This window comes from Clytia hemisphaerica, unplaced genomic scaffold, assembly GCF_902728285.1.
Source record: "Clytia hemisphaerica strain Z4C2 unplaced genomic scaffold, Clytia hemisphaerica genome assembly, whole genome shotgun sequence".
In the NCBI taxonomy this organism is placed as follows: domain Eukaryota; kingdom Metazoa; phylum Cnidaria; class Hydrozoa; order Leptothecata; family Clytiidae; genus Clytia; species Clytia hemisphaerica.
In genome coordinates, this window is record NW_027103947.1 from 204109 (window position 1) to 228587 (window position 24479).

The 24479-nt window shown below is 36.4% G+C and overlaps 2 protein-coding genes across 4 annotated transcripts in view; one reads left to right on the forward strand and one right to left on the reverse strand.

Moving 5' to 3' along the window:
- Positions 1–24479, forward strand: part of LOC136809967 (protein FRG1-like) — a 230614-nt gene that overhangs the window by 124618 nt on the left and 81517 nt on the right. The window lies entirely within an intron of this gene.
- LOC136809961 (sec1 family domain-containing protein 1-like) lies at positions 145–23540 on the reverse strand. The gene is made up of 21 exons (XM_067066524.1): positions 23454–23540; positions 12017–12090; positions 11733–11821; positions 11368–11458; positions 10883–11005; positions 10684–10771; positions 10361–10450; positions 10159–10214; positions 9889–9971; positions 9423–9522; positions 6620–6756; positions 6086–6176; positions 5782–5858; positions 5558–5639; positions 5237–5296; positions 5028–5064; positions 2752–2819; positions 2175–2528; positions 1877–1942; positions 1470–1544; positions 145–969 (listed from the first exon to the last, which is right to left on the reverse strand). The coding sequence occupies exons 1-21, from the start codon at positions 23482–23484 to the stop codon at positions 946–948; spliced, it is 1896 nt and encodes a 631-aa protein (XP_066922625.1). The 5' UTR covers positions 23485–23540; the 3' UTR covers positions 145–945.

The following is a 24479-nucleotide window of genomic DNA, read 5'->3' on the forward strand; positions in this document are numbered from 1 at the left end:
TTTGTATACAAAAAGATCTAAGGCTGACTTTCATTAAGAATTACAAGGAATTGATGTATTGGGCGGGTCAGTTCGTAACAGATGAGTTTTCCCCAGTAAGGTGTTTAATTTGTCAAAAACTGTTGCAATGCAAGGTTAACATCTATCTTACCCAGCCGAATCAGTCCACGCATTTAAACCCATGTATGACGAATCCTGGATAACAATTATGTTCTACTGTTCGTGGATCAAAAAATTTTACAGTTTGACTGGCAATTCCCACATCAACAATTTAAGTATTATTTTGAATTGATAAATTTGAATCGATTCTTCTTCTAAAAAATTATAAATATAAAAAATTAATAATTCATTTTTCTCCTTCTAAATTAAATACCAATAATGAAACTATTTTCCTACAAAACTTCTTTGTATTTTTTTCTGAAGTGACAGTTCCTATTATTTTTCAATGACTATTGTTTTGTTGTGCCTAAAACCAATTTTATGGTGAATATACTTTTGAAGCTTCCCTAAACTTATATGGCAGTTTCAACCTAGAACATTTAAATTCAATTTTCAATATACCATAAATAAAATATAAATCACCCCATCACTAGAACAAGAAACTTGTATAAGTAAAGCCAATTAGTAGGTATAGTCATGTGTCTCGCCTAGAAACGCGGTTATTTTCATAGTTCCAAAATGAAGAGTTTATACTTCCAAGAAGAGCTCAAACAGCTCGTTCAGCTATCGTGACAGTATTGCTATCTGAATTTTTCCTCTTATTTTCATTTTCGTTTCTTAGCTGGTGATTTACAGGGACATGACCATCCCTCTTCACGTCCATTCTGAGAAAACCATGATCATAACATCACAAACACCTTTTCCACTAGCCTCTGCCCACGTGTAGATCTGTAAAATAATGGTTTGCATGGAATCTTTAACACTTTTTCCAGAATTTTCTCCAACTCATTCTTGACCAAGCGTTTGCAGCTGAAAAAGGAAGTAAAACAAGAATAAAAGTTTAGCAGTGGTGTCAACAGATTTGGCAATAGCCTGTCGTATATATTCTCAGATTTTCAAACAATCTAAATGTAAAACTCTCCAGTAAAAGTAATATTTTCAGGGAGTATTTATCATTATCACCTTAAGGGAACTTATTTTGGCGGGAACTAAATTTTGGCGAGAACCTATTTTGGCGAATGATAATTCTTTTTTTAATTTTGGCGGGAACTAAGATTGGCGAATGACAGCGTAAATTTATTTTACCTTAATTGGAGCATTTTTTGTGAACTCAAGAAGTTATCTAAGCAAAATACGAAAAAAAAATTAATTCGGCGAGAACTTATTTTGGCGAGTGAACAAAAGATTTAATTTTGGCAGGAACTGATTGTGGCGAATTTTATCTAAATTCGCAAAATTCGCAAAATTTAGTTCCCGCCAAAACAAGTTCCTCTAAGGTATAGTCATGATAAACAATTATATTTCTTTACCTGTTTCATGAATTGCGAAGCACTCAACAATTCACTACAACCGTATGTGATGGACTTTGGTGTGTTTGTTTGCCGCTGAAAAATAAGAGTAGGTAATTTAACGTCTGCTCTAAGTGCTCTTCTATGCATACTAAGTAAGTCTACGACCGTAGTCGGAGGCGACCCAAAGGCTATTCTTTCGACAGCCACTCTTTCTCCCTGGATTTCTCCACTTACCCTTGATCCTTCTCTTCATTGCTGAGCATCAACCAGAGAGGTATCAAGTACCATTTTGAGAATCTTTGGTATGACCCGGCTGGGGGTTGAACCCACAACCTTGCGAACCGTAGACGGATGCTCTACCACTGCACCACGGTTCGCGTATGCATGTTAACTACTAGGAAGATAGAAAGACAAACCAAACTTACCTTCACATAGCTCAAAAGATTAGCATATTCAATATAGTTTCCTCCACCGACAACAAACACAATCGCCTAGAAAAAAAAAGAAAGCTGGTTTAAAGAAGATGTCACATTACAAACCGTCATAATCCGAGACAGGGCTGTGCACAGGGGTCAATTTTTGATCCCCTAATCCCACCGTGAAAAACACCCTCTACTTTATTCGGAAAATCTATGAAGCCCCTCCTCTACAGGTTTTTTGAAGAAAAAAAAGGAGAAAATAACGACGTGATAAACAACAACAAAAGAAAAACATTTCCAGCACCTCTTGAAACGTTTTCTTCTGTTGTGCATTTTCATTCTGTTTCAACATCTTGGGATCAAAATACCGGTAGTCGTCGATTTCAGGACTGTTCTTTTGTTCCATGATGTGATCCACAATCCGTGTGACCGGAAGGTTTTTGGTTCCGACCACTAAACTTTTAACACCTTCCATAACAAACTTGGACCCAGTGCTCATAATACGGTTAAACATTGCACTGTATGTGCTTTGACCACTCCCCGTTTGGATAGGACCTGATGCGACTTTATTGAAGGCTTTCCATTTTTTCATGTATGAGATACAACTGACGTCACAACCGACGTTCGTTAATGCTTCCACGTGTTGATCAAGCTCCGCCTGATGAAAACAGAAAGACCTTTTTACCACTCTAGCAAGGTATGTTTAGTATGAATTTGGTGTTGAACGAATCAGATTAGATTTTAAACAAGGTACAAGTACAATGGGAACTTTCACCCGAATGATCTTGAATACTAGAAGCCATAGGAAACAACAAATGTTGAAACTGTTTTTAATCGTAATGAAATCATCAGCTAGGATTTCAAAAGTGATTCTTAGTTACCTGCGAAACGTTGGGCGTGGAAATATAGTAGATGAGAAACAATCGAAGCTTGTCTTCCGGCGAGCCCACTAAAGAAACGAGACAAAACATAAAAGATTCAATCTCCTCGTGCAAGGGTTTAAAAATAGACAATGTTGTCGTCCTTAAAATTATATTTGTGTGCTGGAAAAATATTGCGCCGGAGGTTGAAACCGTCAATGGCTGTAGAGAAAGCGCGATGAATTAGACGACAGCAACTCCCGAGAAAAACAACCGTCTTCGCATTTGTTCTTCTTAGGTGAAACTCATCTTCGGCTATAGACGATGTTATCGTCCGTTACAGTGATAGTAAAGGCGGGAAAAAATGGCGGTATGGCGTTATGGCGGTATACGGAAAAAATCGGCGGGAGGAGTTTCGAAGAAACGGACGATAACTCTTTGGTATAAAAGAGATTTTGTGGTTTTGCTTGGACTAACCAGTGAGACTGGTTAGTCGCTCCGTGGTGAAAACCGCCTAAGTTTAAAGGCCGAGCTTGGTTCAAACGATCAAAAACACGCTGGTCACTGGGAAGAGACACAAGGACAAGATGGATCTATGGTTTTTCTGTGAAAATCCAGCTCATTATGGATTTTTTCTTCTTGGTTCATTTGTTTTATTGAGACTACAAGATAACTTAGTTTAAGGGAGTACTTATTCCTCAAGTATGCTTCTGTAGAAGCTGTTTTAAAATGATTTTTCAACAAGTCTACATACAGCAAAAAGACACAGAGAAACTAAGTAGGTAAGTCAGTTTGTATATTTCTTATGAATCCTATGAATCACAGGCAGTGTTTCATTAGATATGTGAATACCCTCATATCTCCACTCTTAAAAAGTTATTTTCATCTGGTGTTAGCAGTTCTTTGACAACTTTAAAAAATGTCAAACAAAGTACTTATTGTCAATTGTGGACTTTAAAAGACTGCTTTTATAAACATACTTCTTGTTCGAAAACTTTCACATTTTCTCATTTTGATTTGAATTGTCGAGAAGTTCAGTTACCTAGTCGTACCTGTAAAAATTATCAGATTATTATTCTAAATTTTCTAGGTAAGAATCAGAAATTCAGAAATTGGATGCATGGGAAAATATGGCAGTAATTTGCAGAGAGCACAATACAGAAATGAAATATTTGGCACAGCATCCTGGTTTATTATTGAGATTAAGACTTGCAATATTTCACGACGTCGGTACGATTAGAGATTATAACTTGGAATATTTCACTTCATGTCGTGGTTTAATTTGGGATTATAGCTTGGAATATTTCACTTGACGTTCTGGTACAATTTGAGATTATGACTTGGAATATTTCACTTGACGTCCTGGTACAATTTGAGATTATAACTTGGAATATTTTACCAATGCCCTGGTATAAATTGAGACTGTTACTGAAATATGTTATCATGACTTGCAATTTTTCACTTGACGTTCTGATATAATTTGAGATTATGACCTGGAAAAATTTACACCAGTCTTCTGGAGTTATCATAAGATTTTTCATCCACTACTGTATATTTTTTTATCAAAAAGGAAAGTCACAAATTGCAAGTATTTAAACTGTCAATAATTTTTATACGTTTCCTTTGTCTTTGAGCAATGGTGGTGGGGAGAATATACTATAGCTTTTTATTTACATGGAATTTTATATATAAAAGGGGTAAATATAAGGATATAATCCTCAGGCAAAAAAAAACAAACAAACTTACATGATTTGATGTTTTTTAAGAAATTTATAACGTGAAAGTTTAGATAGATATCCTTGTTGCAAAGAAATTACAAACTTATTAAAAAAATGACTGTTCATAAAAATTTGTTTTCTAAGAAAAGAGAGTGTAGTTCCAAGAATATATAAAGGGAATAAAAGGGAGAGGGTCTCCAAAGAGAACTAAAATATTTCTTGGAACTACACTCTTTTTTATCTCAGTTTCTCTCCCACCTCTTTTTTTTTGTTTTGATTTTTTCGAATACCGAACACAGTTGGCCTCGCATACGGAAACTCGAATTTGTACGATTTGGGCTGTTTTTGTATTTTGTGCCAAAATCGTATAGTCTAAGACTGGCAACTCTACCGACTGTTAACTCTTTTCGGCAAAAAAACCCGTTTGCGAATTTTCTTCGGCTTTGGGCTTTTTTCTTAGATAGTGATTCGTCTTAGACTATAACATAGTCTACTTCGGCTATAATAGAATATTCTGTTGTTTTGAAAAGGATGACCAGAGAAAACAAATAAATTCTCGCAAAATAAAATGGAACTCACCCTCGGGATCATTGATGATTTCCAGAACTGTTGTTTCCTAAAATACAAACAAGTATTGCGTTGATATTGTGTTGGTAATTCACATCATCCAGTTTTTAAGCTGACTGGACAAAAAAAACCTATTTTCTTGGATGAAAAGTATAGAAGGCGACTTAACATGAAAGATTTAACAAAAGCTCATATACACATGTCCGTTGTTTGTCACTTACCAATGTCGATTTGCTCATGATTTTTTCTTCGCATTCGAAAAGAACGTCAAGTTTACGTTGCTAAAAAGGGGAAGAAAAAATTGATACTACTCTGCAATTAAAGGCTATATAGGGGATGGAAGATATATTGTCAGGGACATCAAAAATCTGATTGATTAACCAGAGAGTAAGCTTATTTATAATATACTCAAACTACTGTATCGTTTCTTGAGTAATCACTTCAAGTTGGTACCATTAAAAGTGCATCACTATGTATAGCAAGCAAAAACCCTTAGAATTTGACATTATGAAAAAAATTTAAAAGGATTTCCACAGACTAACCTTGATATGTTCGAGCATGGCTGTTGCGATATTCATGTGCATGTCAATGACCCTTTTCTTCTCTAGAAGTTCTGGCAGTGAGCTGAAATATAAGTAGTTTAGTTTAATTTTTTAGTAATTATTGTATTTAATACAAAGTATCTCTCGTAGAAATGAACAATTAATAATTACAATTATCATAATAAAGAGCCCTAAGAAAGTGAAGAGATTGTTCAATTTCTTACCTGACAGCAGAAGTGAGTTTGTTTGTATTTTCAGACCACATGGCCTCAACCACTTCGTCTTCTTCGTTTTGAACGCCCTGTGTGAACAGAAAGAGAAGCAATGAATTTTCATTCAGTTCAAGTAGGAAACGTACGAACGAGATACTAAATAAAAAAATGTTTTAACCAGGCGCTGTTAGGGAAGTTTTAACAAACAAACACGAATGCGTGATTTTAATCGATTCTTTTACACCTTTAATAAAGAAACACAGTAATTAAGAAGAGCAGTATGTGGTTAAGAAAAGGAGTGTAACTATATAATTACCATCATGCTTTTCAGCTTTTTGACTTCTTCCTCAGAAGATCTGTAGTCGTCCAATTCTTTTTGAATCGATTCTGCCACCGTTGGAAATGGACTGAAGTGAAACGTATATATCGAGTTTATCGTTCTACATCTGTAATTTGAGCTTTACTAAGCTCATTTGACATCAATCGATACTTTCGATTATCAGCCGAATTGAGAGAGAGTGATATACGAGTGAAGCTAGAAACGTGTTTTCAGGGTTGAAAGGTTTATGACAAGAAAAGGTTTATGACAAGAAAAGGCTCATCACAGTATTTAAATATTTCGATTAGTGGTGGATATAGACCTAATAAGTTGTCTCCTGCTAGTTAAATTTTGAAACATTTTCCACCCAGGAACACTCTTATTCTAACCCCTCTGCGTATTAATTTTTAGTCAAGAAGACTAAAACATTCTCTGTTTTAATCTGCTTTTTAAAAGTTTTCCAAAATTTACCAATAGCATCAGTTATTTCAGATACCCCGTTAACAAATTACCCGAGGCTAGAGTTCTAACCTGATTCGATGTTGTTGCCAGAATTTATCTTTGACGGAGAGATCGTATTTTTTCACTTGTTTTCGCGGTCGAGCACCTGTGAAACTTTGTTCACTTGAGCTCGGTTCGTCTACAGTGACACGGTTCAATTGTAAATCCTAGAAAAGGAAGAAACTCGAAAGTTCAAAATAATTCTATTTTAATGTTCTGCTCTTCACTGCAAAAGTGCAGGTGATAACCACTCACCACAATGATCGGCGACACCCTCCCGTTCTCCGCTCGCAACGAGCTATATGCTCTCCCACGTAGTTCGGGCGTCATCACTATGCATCATGGTGTCTTTGTCTCGCGTGCACAGAACCAGTGGTGTCTGGTCAGCGTCATGTATTCCTACTTGAAAAAGGAGGAATCCCTACTTCGTAGGGAGTAGAACCCATTATCCCATTATTCTATCCTATTTTCTTTTTCGTTCTTTTTCGGAAGGCTGAATTTGTATCTTTTTCTTCCTTCCAAATGTTGAGTATACCACAGATTTTGACTTATTTACCGGATTCTCCGGCGGCATCCCGCTGTTTACCGTTGTATCTTCTATTATTTTTCCTGTATCTATTGTTTAAAATGAACCGCCGCCGCCGCCGGTAATACACGAATACCGGCGGAAACCCGCGGATTACCGCAACATAATTCTAAGCTCAATCAAAGAGTCTAAATTAAAAAACCCGCCGCCGCCGCCGGTAATACACGAATACCGGCGGAAACCCGCGGACTACCGCAACATAATTCTAAAGCTCAATCAAAGAGTCTAAATTAAAAACCCGCCGCCGCCGCCGGTAATACACGAATACCGGCGGAAACCCGCGGACTACCGCAAACATAATTATAAGCTCAATCAAAGAGTCTAAATAAAAACCCGCCGCCGCCGCCGGTAATACACGAATACCGCGGAAACCCGCGGACACCGCAAACATAATTCTAAGCTCAATCAAAGTCTAAATTAAAACCCGCCGCCGCCGCCGGTAATACACGAATACCGGCGGAAACCCGCGGACTACCGCAACATAATTCTAAGCTCAATCAAAAGAGTCTAAATTAAAAACCCGCCGCCGCCGCCGGTAATACCCGAATACCGGCGGAAACCCGCGGACTACCGCAACATAATTATAAGCTCAATCAAAAGAGTCTAAATTAAAAACCCGCCGCCGCCGCCGGTAATACACGAATACCGGCGGAAACCCGCGGACTACCGCAACATAATTCTAAGCTCAATCAAAGAGTCTAAATTAAAAACCCGCCGCCGCCGCCGGTAATACACGAATACCGGCGGAAACCCGCGGACTACCGCAACATAATTCTAAGCTCAATCAAAGAGTCTAAATTAAAAACCCGCCGCCGCCGCCGGTAATACACGAATACCGGCGGAAACCCCGCGGACTACCGCAACATAATTCTAAGCTCAATCAAAGAGTCTAAATTAAAAACCCGCCGCCGCCGCCGGTAATACACGAATACCGGCGGAAACCCGCGGACTACCGCAACATAATTCTAAGCTCAATCAAAGAGTCTAAATCAAAAAAAACCCGCCGCCCGCCGCCGGTAATACACGAATACCGGCGGAAACCCGCGGACTACCGCAACATAATTATAAGCTCAATCAAAGAGTCTAAATTAAAAACCCGCCGCCGCCGCCAGTAATACACCGAATACCGGCGGAAACCCGCGGACTACCGCAACATAATTCTAAGCTCAATCAAAGAGTCTAAATTAAAAAACCCGCCGCCGCCGCCGGTAATACACGAATACCGGCGGAAAACCCGCGGACTACCGCAACATAATGATAAGCTCAATCAAAGAGTCTAAATTAAAAACCCGCCGCCGCCGCCGGTAATACACGAATACCGGCGGAAACCCGCGGATTACCGCAACATAATTCTAAGCTCAATCAAAGAGTATAAATTAAAAACCCGCCGCCGCCGCCGCCGGTAATACACGAATACCGGCGGAAACCCGCGGACTACCGCAACATAATTCTAAGCTCAATCAAAAGAGTATAAATTAAAAACCCGCCGCCGCCGCCGGTAATACACGAATACCGGCGGAAACCCGCGGACTACCGCAACATAATTATAAGCTCAATCAAAGAGTCTAAATCAAAAACCCGCCGCCGCCGCCGGTAATACACGAATACCGGCGGAAACCCGCGGACTACCGCAACATAATTCTAAGCTCAATCAAAGAGTATAAATTAAAAACCCGCCGCCGCCGCCGGTAATACACGAATACCGGCGGAAACCCGCGGACTACCGCAACATAATTCTAAGGCGGCGGCGGCGGTAAATTATTTTGATGTAAAATATCATTTACCGGCGGGTTGCCGCAAAATACCGCGAAACCCGGCGGCGGCGGCGGTAAATTATTTTGATGTAAAATGTCATTTACCGGCGGGTTGCCGCAAAACACTGCGAAACCCGGCGGCGGCGGCGGTAAATTATTTTGATGTAAATTGTCATTTACCGGCGGGTTGCCGCAAAATACCGCGAAACCCGGCGGTGGCGGCGGTAAACTATTCTAATGAAAAAAGGCTATTAATTTTACACATGATCTGACGAATGAGAAATACCGCCGGGTTACCGCCGGACTACGCGGTAAATAGATTGATATCTGTGCCTAAATGCAAATGTTTGATAAAAAACCATTGCATTGGTTTTAAAGACGTCAACTTAAGCTCACTTCCAAATGAGACAAGGCAGAAAGTGAAAATAAAAATAGGAGCACGGAAACTTCGAAAGATACAGTCGAAAAACAATGAGAAGACAGTTTTACTTACAAAGACATCGTGACAGAGTGCTTGATACGTCCACGTATGATGTAAAGGTGTACAAAGATCGTTATTCCTGTCCAAGATGATTAACACTGGTCGATGAAAGCTGAAGAAGGAAAAAGAAAGTAGTTCAAAAGTGACGGAAAAGTCTTTGGTAACACCTCCCAGGTATAGTCTACTCTCACTAATTTATTTATTCGAATCTTTCTATAACTCAAACTAATTATTAGTTCCGGTTAGTTCCTTCCTTTCTTTAATTTGAATCTCCCAGTAAGTTCCTCGTTCCAGTTATTAGCGAGAGTCAACTATAAAGACACAAGAGTACAAAAAATTGCATCCAAACAGAACATCATGTGACAATTTTAAGTCAGTTTTTATTTTTACTTTATTGTGTCTTGGTAACTTGATAAATTAGAAAAAGTCTCTTAAAAAACTATCTATTGTGAAACCATGATGTTACAATGACACAAACCTGAAATTTCCAGATTGTATGTCGGAGGTGAACAAACTATTTCTTGAATCTCGTAAATTTTCTCGAAGCTTTTTGTCCAGTGTCTGTAAGAAAAGAAGAAATGGTATTCAAAAAGAAAAGGGGCACAAGAATTTCTTTTTCAGCTCACTCAAGTAATAGCAAAAGAGAGTGAACTAGAATATATTTTCGGTTTACTATCGGGCTAGCCAAACAAAAGTTACCTCTAAGTGATATTTCTCGAACCCTCTGAATTTAAAATTTATCAGTTACCTCTGCTACCATTTCAGCAGCGTTTCCTTTTGGACATCGGATGATTGGTACGCTTCCTAAATGAAGAAAAAGATAATTTCGAGAAAAGTTTTTTCTTTTCATGGTTTCGTCAAAAGGAAGTGCATTATAAGAGAGATATCAGATACTAAAGAAGAAAAATCATGAATTTCATTGGAGGATTGGAAAAATTGAAATAACTTACCTAAAGTAACGAGGAAGGAAAATAAACTGTTAACCATTGTGTCGCAAATATTTTCAATCTCCGAATCTCTGGCATCTGCTTTGTTCAAAGCTAAAAAAAAAGAGTTAGATTGTCAGTCAAAGTGAATGTGAATTTCATTGTTCTTTAAATGAAACTGGTATGAATAAAATGACTGACATTTCCACCTTTCTGTGATCCTTAATTTACCTACCAACCTTACAATAGAAAGGGTTATGGTTTACAAGATTCAAATCACGTTAAAGTCTGTATTAATGAGCGGGTCATGTTATCATGACTACAAGCATTGACAGCTTATAACTCACCATAATATGAAATACTGTCTCTATCGTGGTGTTTGACTGTGAAGAAATCGTTCTCCAGAGAAATGAAATTCAAATATTGATCCATAACCTGAAATTGAATATAGTTTAATTTGCGCAATTATCATATAGTTTTAACAAATCTTACCTATTCAAGTAAATTTGGTGGCTTCTTAATAACAAAATAAAGCAGCAACCTTACCTTAGTGACAACATCCACACAGTCATATTGAAGGGAAGAAGAAGCTAAGTCCTCCAGTAAATGACGTGAAATCGGTGAAATGAAATTCAGATAGTATTTTTCATATAATCCATTCTTCATGTCCTGCAAAGAGATTAATATTAGTTGATTGATAATCAGCCAATAAGTCACGCTACATCAGGCTGTGAAACAGTTAATTTACAAAATAGGTCTTTCTAGGTATTAACTCATAGTGTGACTTCCCCCTCTTCTTTAAGGGGGGATCCGACTTTTCAAGAAAGGCTTTATAGGGGGGATAAGAGATTTTCCGAGTAAAATAGGGGGTTTGAGTTTTTAGGGGGTATTAAATAAAAATAGGGGGATGCATATATTAAGGGGGGGGGGGTTAAATATAAATGGGGGGGGGGGGGGTTCAGACCTCTCTGCACACTATGTAACTTTATTGCTAAAATTATATGAAATTTTTGATAACATCAAATACATACCCTACATATTCTTTGGATATTTTCTTCTGTTGGAAAAACAAAATAGACAACTGGAACATCAGGGATGGCATCTCTGTCACTATGAACCAGTCTAAAAGAGAAGCAATAAAAATTATAACAAAAAACCAACATGGCTGAAGAAAGCTGGAGGTTTGTTGCTGTGAATTCTCAAATTTCTTTGCAATACCTTAAAATTCTTATTGTGTTCAAAGTATACAGTGCTGATATGGGTCCCTACAAAGACAAAACGCATATGCTGCTTTGCCACCCAAATCTCATGATTAAGTATGATTGGGCAAAACCTATAGAATTATGAAAATTCGATTTAGGTTAGGGCCTATCTAAAAAGAAAGCATTAATCTTACAGATGTAGAGTTACTCCAAGCTCTCGTAATTCTTTAACAGTAAGCAAGGGAGAAATGATATCTTGACCAAATCTATCATAAACCAGGACCTAATAAATTAAACAATAAAAAAAGATGAATTCTATCCCGTTTTTAGTAAATTAAGAAATGTAGTTTTTAGCATTGGAGATGGGTTATATTAACATCATATCAGTGGCACATTATTGACATCAAGGTTTAGTAATGTATGAAAATGCTGATAGCAAGCAAGGAAAAGCACAAAAGAAATATAAAAAAATAAATACCTTCCAAACTGGCTCGACATTCAATGTAGCGGAAGTCAGAGGCTCATTGAGATTGAGCATACGCTTCAAACTTTCTATAAGACAAAGGGATTATAATGCTTTATTCTCAAGATTTACTTGGTAAGACACCTGGTACATAGGGACTACCCCTTACATGATCCAGACTAACCTAAGTGTTAATTTTACAGCTCATATTACATCTGTGTACCACTCATAGGGACAGTTTTTTAATTATTTTGTTTTTGATATTTTACAAATGCTAGATTATGAAAGCATTGGTGTTAAATCAGGTTAAATGATCCCAAACTTTGAGAGGCCATCTGTACCAGTCTGTACTGATAATTAGATCTTGTTTTCAAGTAGATTTATTTGGGTGAATGGATGAAACTATATAAGAAGGAAGGTTAAAGCTCTCGCATACAGTAGTAAACAAAAACAGGATTTTTGAAAAAAACCTAGACTTACATATGTGACCCTCCAAGCGATATCAAAGACACGAAATTGTTACCGGCAACGAGGCGGTAACATTTTTGCCGGCAAATTGGCGTATAATTTACCGATCTTGCCGATCTGGTTTAAATCATCACCGGCTAATTACCGGCAAATTACCGCTCAATGGTAGACTGGCAATCTGCCGGCTAAATTGCCGATCTTCAACACGACTTCAGATTTTTGACAGCGGCAAAATATCGGCACGAGCTGATTGCGTCACTTATTTCGGCTGCCGTGAGAATAGTTTGCCTCGTTCTCACGAAAAGTAGAGTGCCTCGTATCATTGGTCTTAATATATAATATGCTATACTATTATACCTACTACAATATACTATAATACTGATATATAACATAATATCTACACATCCATGTATCTATGTATCTATGTATCTACATATCTACACATCCATGTATCTATGTATCTACATATCCACGTATCTATGTATCTATGTATCTATGTATCTACATATCTACGCATCCATGTATCTATGTATCTACATATCCACGTATCTATGTATCTATGTATCTACGTATCTATGTATCTATATATCTACGTATCTGTGTATCTATGTATCTACACATCCATGTATCTATATATCTATATATCAACATATCTACATATCTATATATCTATATATCAACATATCTACGCATTCATGTATCTATGTATCTACATATCCACGTATCTATGTATCTATGTATCTATGTATCTACATATCTACGCATCCATGTATCTATGTATCTACATATCCACGTATCTATGTATCTATGTATCTATGTATCTACATATCTACGCATCCATGTATCTATGTATCTATGTATCTACATATCCACGTATCTATGTATCTATGTATCTACATATCTACATATCTAAATCTACGCATCCATGTATCTACATATCCATGTATCTATGTATCTATATATCTATATATCTACATATCCACGTATCTATGTATCTATGTATCTACATATCTACGCATCCATGTATCTATGTATCTACATATCTACGCATCCATGTATCTATGTATCTACATATCTACGCATCCATGTATCTATGTATCTATGTATCCATGTATCTATATATCTACGTATCTATGTATCTAAATATCCATGTATCTATGTATCCATGTATCTACATATCTACATATCTACATATCTAAATCTACGCATCCATGTATCTACATATCCATGTATCTATGTATCTATGTATCTATATATCTACATATCTACGCATCCATGTATCTATGTATCTACACATCTATGTATCTACATATCCACTATGCAGCATGAACTTGTATGGTGTCCAGTTGAAATGTATAGACGGTTGACTATACAGGGTGTCACTAATTAAAGTATCTAGTTTGAACATGCGATTGAGTAGAAAAGTTTGTGTGTGTTATGGCTAAAATATAAGAACGTTCTCCATCACACAGGCTTATTACAAAAGATAGTAGATATGTAGACACATAGATACATGAATGCGTAGATATGTTGATATATAGATACATAGATACATAGATACGTGGATATGTAGATACATGGATGCGTAGATATGTAGATATATAGATACATGGATGTTTAGATATGTAGATACATAGATACATGGATGTGTAGATACATAGATATATAGATACATGTATATGTAGATATGTAGATACATGTATTTATTACTTCACAGAACAGCCGGAATTATAAGAATTCCCAAGCAACTTTCGTTCCGTGATATACCATATATTGATTACGTAATGTTAGAATGTTTTTATTCTTCGTCTACCGGCATCCATAAGGCCGGCAAATTGTCGGCAAATTGTCGGCAAATTACCGGTATCAAACACCCTTCTAAAAATAGACGTCACGGCTGGTAACCGGAAAGTTCCCGCCTATAGGTTTAAGAAAGAAAAAATTGCTTGATTTCGTGAACCGATAAATTGCCGGCTTAATTCTATGAGTGAGCGGACGATTATCGACTATTGCCGGCAAATTGGCGGATCATTTTCCGATGTTTGCCGGAAAGATTTTTATGTACTTAAAATCTCTTGGAGGATCACATATCTCACAGTAAGGAAATGAGCATAAATTTTTTTCCAAACCCAAGAGAATTTTAAGTAGCCTAGAAATCTAAGCTAGTTTGATTCAGTCACTTGGATAAGTCTGATGGTTAAGTTGTGACTGAATAACTAGCTTAGGGACAGTAAACTCGGTAGCTTATCAACTGACAACAACGACAATTCAAATTTCGCGGCGAGGGATAACGTAAATTCACATAATTTGCATAATTATTCGTCGTTGACTTAATTCGTTTCATATCAAAAATATGAAATCACACCACACACAGAACATAATATCAAAACATTATTTAGAATTTTTTTATTTTGTCTTTTTTTCTATCTTCTGATTGGCTCTTATTGTAAGATTAGATAAACAAACTCTCCGTCTTACAGTTTATGCGCTCCTTTTGTAAAATATAAAATGAAATTCTATTGTAAAGTGTGCCAATGGAGAGTGAAGGAAAAATTTGTTCATTTTTTTCAAAAAGTTATGTTTTATGGAAAAGTCAACAAGAGACAAATTCGTTCCTTGAGTGATAATTTTGTGATTTGACATAAAAGTATTTTGTATGATTTTTACAAAGCTCATCTTAAAAATAACCTTCAACAAAATACTGTTAATAAAAATTACTTTAGACTAGCAGGCTAAAATACCGTATACAAAACAATGTATGTAATCAATCCCCCCCAAAAAAACATTTTCTTGAGTCTTGAATTCGTATAGCTGTCGTTGAAAATAAGCACCGACAGTTTTATGTTCTTCGAAAACGAAAGATGTCATTGTCTGTAAAATCGAGCATAAAGTCTCAAATTCATAAAACAACAAGAAACCACAACCAGTCAAAAACCAAGAACTGTCTATCATCTATCCATTACAGTATGATACAATATCATGTCATGCAATCCAATCAGAATACAGAACTACAGCATAGGATCTGTACAAGTACTCTCTCTTATATATTGCCACATACGATAGTCAATGTTCAATCACAAATCTTTACTTTATTATTTGCCATTCTGGAAACAAGCAACTTTTGCTGTCTTTACGACAAATAGCATTCTTTTTTTCTTCATCAGTTCAATTCTTCCCAAAAACAAGAGGAGCACTATCAGGTCGGGATCAGGTCTTGAAAACTTTTTCTGATACAGTATTCCAAATATCCATCATAATATAATCGAAGAAAGATCTTGCATTCAATGAGTCCCATCCTCTTCTACTCGTTTTCTGATAAAATAATTATAAAATTCTATCGCTCACGAAAACTCCTGATTTTTTACCACGTGACCCACTCTGACCAATCAGAAGCTCACCGAATCCTGCGTTCATATTATGAACGCGCCCTTTCCCTAAGCTAGTATTCCAAGGCAAACTTAAAATCCGTAAATATAAAAAACGTAATAAATATAATAAAAACGCTATATTGCCATAAGCCGTGTGTCCTAGCCTTGTGAATACGGGCTTAGTTAACTAGGCTAAATTTTAAGCAGCTTTCTTTAGCAAAAAAAATTATCAAGATATATCTTCTTGTTATTTCAGATTTTGAAAATGAGTAAGTGTGCTTTATCAAAGAGTAAATTGCAGAGGAAATTACTTTATCGGGGGTACTGAAATCCAAAGGGCTAGAAAGATGAACTGAAACAAAGCATCAAGTAAACAATCTATTGCCTTTTGATAAAGGATTTATTGCTAAATCAACAAAATCTGGTTTAAAAGGAACAGAACATTACAACCTTTAAGCCTTGTTACACCATTAGTCAATCAACTTTTTAACCCAAATGCATTGCCAATAACAACCCCTTCAACCCTCTAATGATGCCAGTGTACCATTTTTTATGTGAATATTACCTAACAGCTGTTTAAGAAATCATTAGCCAGCTTTTTTGATAATCGCAATGTTACAACATTGGCCAGCTTTTGGCAAGGCTCAAATTATTATAATCTGAGATATACTTAACCCTGGAATTGTTGTTTCAAAATTTGCCAACAGAAATCTAATGAGCTAACCATCATGTAATTATGCTATGCAAGTTTCCCTCCACTGATGCAAGGTACCGACTTCACGGTAGCAGTCAGGGCTTCCTTTCACTTTATCGATATTATGCGAACGGCAGTGTGTGCTAAATTATTTTGGTTTCACTTTCGATTTCAAGCAAAGGTCTCAGCAACAGGGCGCGCGTACATAGCAACGGGGCTGGGTAGAAAAATCCAAACATAGAATTCAAAAAATATACCAATCATCGTATATAGCACTAAAAAGTACCCCCTTTCTATGTTTAGTTTGTTCTACCTTGGATTATAACTGAAAATATCTTCAAATAACCTTTGGCCGATATCAGCCCGTGCGATAATCTTTGCCCGCTTCAATTCTTAGATAATGAATAAGGGTGGTGCGCTTAGCTAAGCCGTGCCCGCGCGCGATAAATTTATGTTTAATTATCTTGTATATTTTTGTGGTATTTATCCAATGAAAAGATTGTTGACAAAATATACACGACATTGATTATGACATCATTAAATATGTCAATGTCGATTCAACACCCGTTAAAGAAAATTAATGAAACCTGACAGAAGGTTTTCAACCAGATTTATTCAGATAAAGCTATAAGAGGTTCATTACTTGTGGATTTTAAAACCTACATAACCAAAAACGAAAGTTGTTGGGAAGGAAAGAGTAAACGCAAGAGAGAAGGTTTGGTTGTGTTGATCAGGTATGTTTTTATTCTATCCGAACTAATGTTATAAAAGACCAAGGAGGCACTGACTGGGTAGGAAGGTCGAGATCACTGATACACAAAAGATTTTTTCCTCCCTGATCGCTAATAAGCAAAAAAAGAGTTTCCATCAGTGAATCCGACCTTCCCATTATTCCTATCTCTAAAAAGAAGAATGTCGAAATTAGAAGAGGGATGTCGACATTAGACCAACTTACGATATACCTCTGGTTTTACTTGCATCCCACTGAAGTGTGGAGTAATTAGTTTTGCAATAGACTGTTGCAATTGCCTAGACAGTCTATGCTTAAACTCCTATATCAAGATTACAAGATTTGGAGTGTGGGGCGATTTTACTTTCATTTTCAGTGGTTTCATTTTCGATTTCAAGCCAACATCATAGCAACGGGGTGCTTGCCCATAGTTACAGGGGTTTGTGCAAAAAACCAAACAAAGTTTTCAAAATCCCCTATTTCCATTGAACCAATAAAAAATGTTTCACTTTTTTGCACCAATTCTTCAAAATGAAAATATTCAAGATTTAAAGTTCTTCTTTTATTAAATGATTATTTAAGGCACTTTGTTGACAATTCAATTCAACTCTCGAATTAAATTCCTGCTTCCTTCAGTAAATTGAAGATGAGAAAAAACCTAAGCCCTAGGACCAAAGATTGAAACAAATATATGAACGGTGGGATTTTACAGCCACCCGTCGTGCATAGCACTGAGAGGCCACGGGTGCCAAGAAGAAGGGTCGTGTGAAATGAGGCATTTTCATTGGTGGAGATTTGCTAAACAGCTGCAAAGGAGTGCCGGGAAGCAATCAGTAGAAGAAACCACTTTCATTTTTGTTGCAGATGTACCGTGATATTCCTCGCTCATATCAGGGGGGCCTGGGACGGGGGTAAGAGAATTAAAGTTTCCAAGTAAAATCTTAATTATCACCCAAAAAAGTGCCTTTTTTTGTCCATATCTTTTAAATAGATAGTCCCAGCCTTATCCCTCCTTCAGTAAAGCTTCCTATACCTTTTGTCCTTCAGAAAAACCAAAAATATTGGCCTTAATTGTTTGCTTTCAGTTCCTGTAGCCAGTAGTGTGACCCTCTGCAGGCTAGCTCTAAAGCTCTAAAACAGCATCTAATAACATGAAAACCAGAATATGATTCTTCAATGAGAATCAAAACTATCAAGTGCACTTACAATACAAACATCAATTTGTCAGATCTAACAAAATTAATAACCGCACTGTCATCATTGACAATAAAACAAACAATTTTCTGTCAAGAGCCTTGTAAACATTCCAACAACTTCCATCGGAATGATCTATCAAAGCTCAGTCTACCATTTTTAGCGCAGTTCCGAGGATTGAGCCGAGAACACTCACAAAAAGCCCGCGAACTCCCACGCGGGTGAAAAACTTCAATCTGTCAATCATTTTCTCAAGCGAAGAGTACGCAAAGCGATTCTAGCATTACGATAGTGCCGTGGATCATCAGTGGATAGTATTCAATCATCATTATTCCTTTATTTTCATTCCTAGAACTTTTGCAAAAAAAAGGAAAAATAGAAAGTTGTATTTTTTACTGCTCTATTCAGCTCTATTCACATACTGAATTTGAAAGATCTTCTATGTGGCGTTTTTTGCAAACTTCAAAAAACTGATTTTTGTCCTGTCTTTGCGGGACTTTGGCTTAAGTGCTTGCATGCAGCATAGGGTACAAAGTCCAAATATGGGTTTCCCGTAATTTTTGTGTGAAGAGTTAAGTCTATACTGCCCTGCATTTCTATTTTATTCCGCGCGGGTTTTTCAATAGAGATGTCACATGACTCAAATCCCGCAGTCTTATTGGACTAGAGAAAGCGAAAGTGAATTTGTGCGATCTGATTGAATGAAAAAAAGACCGTGGGAACTGGAACCGAAAATAATTCTCATTCTAAAACAAGATGGCGGTGAGAAAAGCACGTCTTTTTCTTTGGACGAAAGGTTGTAAATTCTGGTTGATTTTAAGGTTTTATCTAATCTTATCTCATTTACTTTAATTAGTAGTCTATAAAAGTTATTTGTTTTTCGGTGGAAAAAAGTGTTTAAAAAAGCATTTTTTGTGCTGAAGGATTATTTTTCTTTGAAAATTTTTGTCTTCAATCTTAAATAGATGAACGAGTATTTGATTGATGGTTATGATTTTTTCACAGAACATAATAAAACTATTCAGGAACTTGGACCTTTTTAATGAATTTTTAAAAAATCTGTTAGTTCTGGAGATATGTTGAAAAGTTTAGACATGGGTAGTTCGCGTTCGTGTTTCGCTTTCCCAAACCAAACCCACGTGTGCCTAAATCCGATGGATTCTTTCAAAGAAACAAACTAAAATGAAAACAAATATTTCGCTGTGATACAATTAAGATACCAAAGTGTCAACTAAACTGAAAGATTTGATACACTGTACCTTCTTTTACAAAACACAATTTTTTATTACAAAATTGTTAACGTTTTAATCACAAGCACTGATTCAGAATAATAATAGAGGTAATTATTTTTACAACTCACACTTTTTTGGTCACATTAATAAGGTGGTAGTTATATACCCGAGATTTTGGAAAATTTTATCAAATCTTTCAAAATCACGATTTTTGCCTATTTATGTTGCCCTACCCTGTCTGAGTAAGCTGTGAAAATTTCAGACTAAAATCTTTAATATTGAGCGCACAATGAGCATTTCTTTAGACCATGGTAATTACCAGTCTCCTTAGCAACCAAATCGGTATGCGTTGCTAGGGGCAAAAAGGGTAACAAAGCATCGTAACATAGCAAAGTGACCCACCATGCGAATGCATTTTTTACGCCTTTTTCGGGCATCTATGTCAAAACCACCCTTTTTGCCCGCCGTAACTTAGTATCGGGAGTTTAAAGATGGTAACCATGAATATCAAAAAAAATTAGGTGGAGGATGTTTTGCTGGCTGTTGAACTTGCAGTAAAAGGTTGTATGTTCTTTATAATGCTTTGCTCTGCGTTAGTTAATGTTTTCATGACACTCACAGCAGAATTTAGTATTTTTCTAGCTTTTTCAGACTTTTTTCCAATTTTTCTTATTTAGAACTTGGTCCATATTCTCAACAAATTTTAAGTTTTGAGCAGCTGAAATAGTCAACATTATTTGAACTTTAAAAGCCGTTTTTCTCAAAACGTGTTTCCGGCGGTTTACGAACGCCTTGGCGGATATTTCTCAGGATTGGAAAGTGCTAGCTTCATGAAATTTTCAGGAAAGGTTTCTTTCACCATTTGCCTGAAAACTAATGAAACATTTTCATAAAAAATGTTTCACTCCTTCAGAATCCAAATATTTGCAAATTTTAGGTTCCAGACCCCCTGGAAAAAAATTCAAAAAAAATGTTCATTAGTTTTCTTTGTTTTCTCATTACAAAGCTGAGTGCCAAAAATATTTAGTTGAAGTGATCTAGAACTCTAGAAAAACCTGTCAAAAGAAAAATATAGAACGTTACCCCCTGGCCAATATTACCCCCGTCTTTGCTATTTTTAGAATTTTTTTTTAATTTTTCACATTGTTAATAGTTGTGTTACATTTATGGAAAGTTTCATCAATATATCTTTGATATTTCAAAAGTTATGACTAAAAAGGTAAAAAAATGACTTTTCCCATTTCTCAGGTAACTACCACCCTAATTGACATCTTGGCATTATAGACATCGTTAGATGTTTTGTTTCGAGATTTCTTGCAATAGTTTATTGTTCAACTTGGAGACGGAATGTTTGTAAACATATAATTTTTTTTCATAGCAGTTATTTGGGGGGTCGGATTTAGGCCAGTCTGGAAAGGAGGGAAATGTTACGCTGGAGCTGCGCCAACTTAACTGGGAAAAGTTGAAGGCAGCAGATCTCAGACCTCAAATCTACGCCGGAGATATCTGGCGCACAAGCCGCAATTTACAGACTGGGATTTAGGACCACTCACGATAAACTTCTCTCACAGGGATCACTTGTGTCAAATTGTTGTGTCAACTTGTCAGAATTGTATTGTTGTAAAGGGAAAGATAAAAGAGATAATACTAGCCTAGTTTTTAATCCTGATCCTAGCTTAGACTGCTAGAGGAGTATCATAGTGTGCACCCCCCCCCCCAGAATAGTGGGGGGGGGGTTTGCTGTTTTGGGTTGGAAATTTCTAGGTGGGATTTGGAAATTTTCAGGTTCTAGGTGGGAGAAACAAGTTAAGGTGGGAGTTAATTTCTTTAGGTGGGAGTTTTGGTGTTTTGGTGAATGTGAAAGTTAATTTTTTCTAATCTCTGTTATATATATTTTATAAATATTTTTTTTACTGTTCTAAGCTTTTCTTATCAGTACTAAAATCTCGGTCATAATATGAATCATACTAAAGTATTTTGGAGAATTTCTTGTATACCACCACCTTAATTTTGACAAGTGGTATTTTAGTACCCTTGCCAGTCCTTGCATTGAATATTTTAAAGACATTAGGACACAAAGACCACCCAATTTTGGTATTTTCGAGACAAATTTTGTCTTCTCAGAACCATTTTCCTCGCGAGTGCTGATTTTATGCAAGATGATATCTATTTTCCTCAAAAATCTATTAAACAATGCTGCTTCTGAATTGAGCAAACATTAATAAGATATTTGATTGAATGCAAACATAATTGAACTTGGGTAATTTTCTTATAATGAGAATATTTTTATTTTTCGAAAAATTGCAAAAATTCTGAAAAAATCATAAAAAGATTATTAAAATTACCAGGGGGGGCACGCAGTTACTACAAGACAGTATGACACTTACTACAGTGGTGGTACTGTATTCAGAAGTTATGAAAACAGTTACTACAAATGTTCTCAACAGCTGTTAACCAAGTAAATTAAAAGAAAATCTGGCACAAAAATGGCTTTAGGTTGAAAAATAATTGCAATTTAGCGTAATTTCGAGCATATTTTTGATGATATCACTCAAAAACAGGGGTGGTACCTGGAAATCTTTTCTGAAAACAGTTACTACCAAGGTGTAGTAACTGCAAAGGGTGGTGGTCCTGAAAAAAAGTGTTGAAAAAGCACTTACTACACATCATGTCTTGTAGTAACTGCGTGCCCCCCCCCCTGAAATTACTAATTTTAGTACCAATCTACTAAAAAAATTCTGAAATTTTAGTCTGGATACCACCCTTTTACTATTTTAGTACCCAATGGTAATTACTACCACTACGGTATACCACCACATCACTAAACATCATGATATCCTAGATTTTAGTATCCGCCCCCCTCTACATCAGAAAATATTTTCCAGAATGTTTTCTTTTACCCTTTCTTATTTTGAGAAGCCAATTGTATTGTCGAAAACAAATCAAATACAACCATTGCAGTGTTTGGCAATATATAAGCATTAGCATGGCAATGTGTTTGTAATATAGGATAGGATAGGATATTTAGAAATAAAAATGGATCAATTGAATTCTAAAACTATTTGTTGGAGGCTTTTTGTCATCATTGCGCCCGTCAAGGGCGCATTAATGAGTAGTAGCTAAGGAAAATCTCAGAAAATCGTTCTCTAAAAACTTGGCTCGATGGTTCGATTTTATTAATCTTACGTTTCTCGGGTGGATATCTCAGACAGTGAGTCAAGCTTTAATCTCGATAACTTGGTATCATTGATAACGTCTCGATTTTAGAGGCGTTGCTAGGAAATGCCTCAATATACTGTTTTTTAATGAGAAAAATCAAAACAAAACATCCAGCAGAAAAAATTACACACCAAACACTTTTTACTCTCACTTAAGAAAAAAGTTAATCTTATACTTCTAAACGGCACAGCACAGGTGTGTCTTTAATTTTTAATTCTTTTTATAAGAAAACTTCATTATCTAAGAATATCATGAATTCTCAATAAAAGTATAACCCATTTAAAGACATAGATAAAAAGATTGAAGCGATTTTACTAGTTTCCTATAAAAGATGTAACCCTTGTTGTCGAAAATGTAGGCCTTTATTAAACAGGTACTCTGATAAATTGTTTCAGGAGTTTTTAATTGCAATGCATCGTATCCAGCATTGAGATTTAGAGTACTGTTATTCCAGAATAATACTTTTAGCAACGGGCGCATCATAGCCTTGGCTATTAGCTAGTAAAATACATAAGACAATAAAGAAAAGGGGTAAAAAAAGTTATACCGATTTGTTTTTCTCGAAGAGTCGTCGCCATCTTTGATCTTGCTTGTTTATAAAATGACCACAGGCTAAATACACGTTTAACGCGGGGACGCACACATGGACCCAAACAAATGTTTTTGCGCCATCATATACTGGACGTCGAGTGTGTGGGCCTACCCTCGCGAGCCAGGGCCGATAAACGATTCTGCGACTTAAAGAGGCCAGTACCGTAAAATTGGAGGAATCGTTTAGGTGCACCAGGGCTTATACCGTAAGGGGGTTAGATAAGCCATGGGGTCGATCGAGGGTGTGTGTGGCCCCGATTTAGCCACTAACGGATTCCGTGCTTCTTCTTATATACCACCTGCGGTTTTGTAGGTCTAATTCAAACTAGCCACATAGATACTATACTACTTTACTAGTACCAACGGCCGGCCAATCTTTTTTTGCCACCCCCGCAACCCTCACACCAAGGAGCACGCAACCTCGTCCCCGTCTATATTCCAGATCCAGGCTTTATTATTTACGTTGCTTGAAAGACAGCCATCTAGTAGGCTTCTGCTCATCCTCTAGCGAAAAAAGTTTCTTATAGTTATAGAAAAGTTTCTATATACAGTATATGGCCCCCAAAACGGAGACGGCCCCTAAAACGGAGGTTTTCATTAAAATGAAGATTCTGACTTGTAGATTTATCAGAATTAAACGATTTTTGTTTATTTTGAAAGAATAATAGTTATACTTAAAAATGAGCATGTTTTTGCTGGTTTGAGACAGATTCAAAATAACATATTTCATTTGCGTCTAAAGGATTTTCTACAAAAAGAATATTGCTATAAAACAATTTGCATAAACATTCTGAAGAAAAGATTCATAGGAATGAGAAAATGGGAAAAAAAACGGGGAAAAAGGAAAAGTGGGAATTATAATGGAGAAATAACACAAAAATTAGGTTCAAAAATAAAAAGATACGAACCCACTAAATTTCACCATTATTTTGGTACCGAAATCATAAGAAGACGAACATAGTCCGAGAAACAGCAAAAACCT